The following is a 4,577-nucleotide window of genomic DNA, read 5'->3' as shown; positions in this document are numbered from 1 at the left end:
AACAAGCTGAAAAATAAAACCAAAGTTTTTTTTTTTTTAGATAATGTAATCTTGTTAAAATTGATTTCATAAAACTGGTATCGAAAAAAGTATCGTTCAGGAACCAGCATCGAAGTCAAGGTATCGGTATCGAAAAATTTTGAACGATACCCAGCCCTAATCATGACAAAAGCTTCAATGAATATTGTGAAAATTTGATACTGCCACATACCTAATGTACATACAATTTAATAGGACTATAAATAACTACATATTCAGCCTATTAAATACAGTCCGATGCAAAATTATTTAAAAACCTTTGAATAACTTAAGTACTTTCTGTATTCTGATAAATTAAATAATTGTGCTAGAAAATGTCTCCTTATATCCCCTTAAGATAAAACACATAATTGGAAAAAATGTGCATTGTGCCCCTAAATTGTTTTAATGCGCTCCTAAATTTTTCAACATAGGAGCACATGTGAGGCACTGTTTCAAATAAATCATAAATTCCTGTTTATAACTGGATTCCACGATTCCGTCCATGTTTTCCACATTGCAGAAATCATAGGGCCCTAATACATGTTTAAAGATGATTTGTGCTTTCCAGTACCTTAGGGATGATGAGGAGGGCGTCAGCAAACGCCTGCACACCCAGCTGAGCTCGGCCCTTCACTTTGGGCTTGTGTTTAACCAAAGCATCAGCTACAGCCACCTCGAACGCACCGGCCCCCGCCACAACCGAACCTGTGAGAACACCAGCACAACGCCCCACATTAACCCCTAGCATCTCTACACAGCATTACGGACATTTGAAGGAGAATTCAATCTTTTCTTTAAAAGAGTGGCAATGAAAGTGTTAGAGGAATACAGATATTTAAAATGTATATGCTTAGGTTGCAATCAGCTATGCAGGGAAATGGAACAAGTGCATAATATAAAACTAGTCTAAATTTCCAGAGAAGTCATCACCTCTAAAGGATTTTTTATTTTAATTTACTCCATGAGGTTCACCTATAATGTTAAAGTTTTTTTTTGCACAAAAAAGTGATTTTCAAGCTATTATTTTCAACCCCACACTGAACGCGAAAATTCGGCACAAATGTTTGGCGCGATGACGCTTTTGAATCGAAAAAATAGATCCCGATGGGGCTTCATCGGCAATTCGCCTCGCTTTTTTGCAACGGGCTCAGTGTGAAACGGCCTTTATTCTGAGCCTCCGTATGAATGATCGGTTCAACATCAGGGGGCGGAGCCATTAACCATCCAGGGGTGCGTTTCCCAAAAGCATCATTAGCTAACTATGGCCGTTAGTTCCACTGAACTCCATTGGTAACAATGGAACCATAGTTCCTTTTGGGAAACGTACCCCTGAACATTAGTGGCGGATCCATTAACCAACTGAATGCCAGTGGGCGGAGTCATCAACCAAATAAACATAAATGGGCGGAGCCATTAACAATCCTGAATACCAATAGGCGGAGTCATCAACCAACTAAACATCAGTGGGCGGAGTCATTAACCATCCTGGGGTGCGTTTCCCAAAAAGAACTATGGTCACAAGTTACGTCATTACCAATAGAGTTCAATGGAACTAATGACCATAGTTAGCTAGCAATGCTTTTGGGAAACGCACCCCAGAATATCAGTGGGCAGAGCCGTTAACCAACTGACTGCCAGTGGGCGGAGTCATCAACCAACTAAAAGTCAGTGGGCGGAGCCATTAACCAACCAAATTCCAGTGGGCGGACTCAACCAACTAAACCTCAGTGGGCGGAGTCATTAACCAACTGAATGCCAGTGGGCGGAGTCATTAACCAACTGAATGCCAGTGGGCGGAGTCATTAACCAACTGAATAAAACTGTTAGCTAACTATAGTCGTTAGTTCCATTGAACTCTATTGGTAATGACGGAACTTGTGACCATAGTTGTTTTTGGGAAACACACCCCTGAACATCAGTGGGCGGAGCCATTAATCATCCTGAATGTCAGTGGGCGGAATCATTAATCAACTGTTGTAATGTTTGTCTCCCTACCGTCTTCGATGGCATTTTTGACGGCTCTGAGTCCGTCTCTCACGGCGTCTTTGATCTGAGTCAGGGTTTGCTTGTTGGGTCCTTTCACCAGCAGCGTCACAGAACGAGGGTTGCTGCACTTCTCGATGAATGTGTATTTCTCCTCTCCCTATAGCAAAAGGCCAAATAAATGAAAATGAACTAACATTCAGAGAGTTCTGGGAGTTTAGAATAAAAGCCCAGCGCTCACCAGTGTGTGTTCGTACACGAGTCCAGCGTGACCCAGACACTCCGGCGTCAGATCGTCCACTGAGTTCATAGCTACACCACCGCAGGCCAGAGTCAGCCTTACGGGAAAACAACACATTTTCAAGAGTAAGAGGAATGTGGATGTTTTGTTTTTCACTTTGAGCCATTTTGTACATACAGTAAAAAAACAAATGAGAAAAAAATGTTGCAAGCTCTTCATTGAATAATCACTACATAATTGGGCAGACTACATACATTAACCCTTTCCCGTCATTGACGATTTTTCGTCTTTGTGTTTTCACTGTTATATGGTAGGAGGCGCTATTACACCTCTTCTGAGAGTACTGAATCTCTGCATCAAAACACTTAAAGGTGCCATAGAATGGAAAACTGTATTTACCTTGGCATAGCTGAATAATAACAGTTCTGTGCATGGAAATGACATACCGTGAGCCTCAAACACCATTGTTTCCTCCTTCTTATGTAAATCTCATTACATCTCAGACATTATTGAAACATATTTTCCCAGTGTTTCCTTCCTGCTGTGTGAGCTACTGAAATGAGCTGCACTGTGAAGCAGCCAATCAGAGCAGAGCTCAACATTATTATTCATGAGCCTTCCAAATAAGGTAAAAACAGAGCATTTCATTCTAGGGACAAATCCTAGGGTTGTAAATGGACATGTAAAACCATTTCTGGAGATTTTTTTGCCCTTACCTAAGCCACATACCTTCTATGTAGATATCAGAGAACAATTTAAAATATTGAATCAATGCATTCTATGGCACTTTTAATGCAGCAGCACAAACAAGCGATCGTGTATGTAAGCAGATGCATATGCAAAATAATACAATCATCAAACAGCATGTAAATCAAGACTAACATTACTGAATGAAATGACATGGATTCAATCTACTATGCCATTTTCTCAGCTTTTTGTTCAAAATGTTGCTTTTTTTTTTACATTAAAAACTTACATTCAAGCGTTAATAAAAAGAAAAGAATGCATGAAGCTACAACTTTTTAACGTTGTTTTGTTTAAAAGCAGAGGCTCTGTTCTTTTGACATATTGCATGTTCAGATAATCATACAAAAAATATTCTGGAGGCCATGAAAAGCTTAAGAAAATGATCAATTCTGGCTAATTTTTAAAAAGAATACTGGTGGAGAAAGAGTTCAAGTCTGAAATTTGTAACGACATTCTTACAATTATTTCATAATAAAATGTAAACACATTTAAACACTAACTTGACAAGATTTGGATTGGTGCTTAACCAAAACAATGCATATATTTTGTTTTATTATTTGCTTTGCCGTTTTATCTTTATTTGTAATCAATTAGCATAGTTAGCAATTTGCTTGCTTACACAAGCAATCCCAATCAAAAAAAGCACAACTTTTGTTTTAGAATCAAACAGGTAAATTACAAAGTGGTTAGGTCACAAAAATCTCCCTGACAATCATCTCTTACCTCTCCATGTTTCGTCTCTTTGCTCGACGCAGCGCCACAATGCCCTCTTTAGCCAGCGCGTCCAGAGAGAATGGATCAATACCCTGAACACAACAAATAATTCAGCTTTAGCAAGCTGTGCAGGCTAAGAGTCAAAAGACAGAAACTCTACTGCTCTGATGAATACATGCTGAAAGTTTAACTCTAGAGATAACCCAAGAATGGTGATCAATACTAACGGTGATGTTAGTATATTCTAAAAACTAAAAGAATAAATATCGATTACCTTCTGGTTGATGACCACAAAGCCCTTCTTAGTATCTGCGCACACTTTATTCTTCAGCTCGATTATTTTCATCACACGATCTCCGATGAACTTCCTCTCCGCCTTCACCAGCTTGTCTCTCTCGCCTGCGCTCTTGTAGAAGAACCCAGAGTTCACTTCTCTGTGAAAACACACAGCGGGTACGACTACAGATTTACTAATTCACAGAATCACCCAGTAATCTAAACATGAGCATTCGCAAAGCCTACGTTTTCTCGTATTCCAAGGAAACGTTGCAAGTGAGAACGAAAGCGTCCTCCACCCTCTTCCTCATGTCAGGATGCCTGGCTCCATGATCCAGCACCAACCCTCTGATCAGTCTAAGCATTAAACACAAAATTACTATATCATATGACTGCAGTTTCAGGGTGAGCTACTCCGAAGATATCTATAGGATATATAAATGAAGCGTAAAGTGCACATAAGAGAAGAGAGGACGACCTTACTGTGTATCGCTGTCAGTTTTGTGCTTCATCTCCATGATCTCCACCATGTAGAGGTCGATGGGCTCGCTGGGTTTCCTGATGGCCAGAACAGCATCCACCACAGCCTGAGGAA

General features: G+C 40.0%; 1 protein-coding gene across 1 annotated transcript in view; it reads right to left on the bottom strand.

Moving 5' to 3' along the window:
• LOC107668431 (T-complex protein 1 subunit zeta-like) overlaps positions 1-4,572 on the bottom strand; it is a gene marked incomplete at its 5' end in the record, with an annotated part of 8,951 nt that extends 4,379 nt beyond the window's left edge. Inside the window, 7 exons of the mRNA XM_016460297.1 lie at positions 593-726; positions 2,017-2,164; positions 2,246-2,342; positions 3,716-3,798; positions 3,981-4,140; positions 4,229-4,339; positions 4,466-4,572. Of these exons, the coding sequence (XP_016315783.1) occupies positions 593-726; positions 2,017-2,164; positions 2,246-2,342; positions 3,716-3,798; positions 3,981-4,140; positions 4,229-4,339; positions 4,466-4,572 (840 nt within the window). The remainder of the gene's footprint in view (positions 1-592; positions 727-2,016; positions 2,165-2,245; positions 2,343-3,715; positions 3,799-3,980; positions 4,141-4,228; positions 4,340-4,465) is intronic.
• Between the last annotated feature and the right edge of the window lie 5 nt (positions 4,573-4,577).

Source organism: Sinocyclocheilus anshuiensis, unplaced genomic scaffold (genome assembly GCF_001515605.1).
Source record: "Sinocyclocheilus anshuiensis isolate Anshui unplaced genomic scaffold, SAMN03320099.WGS_v1.1 scaffold2749, whole genome shotgun sequence".
Taxonomy (NCBI): domain Eukaryota; kingdom Metazoa; phylum Chordata; class Actinopteri; order Cypriniformes; family Cyprinidae; genus Sinocyclocheilus; species Sinocyclocheilus anshuiensis.
The sequence above is the reverse complement of the archived record's forward strand: the minus strand, read 5'-3'. Positions and strand labels throughout refer to the sequence as shown.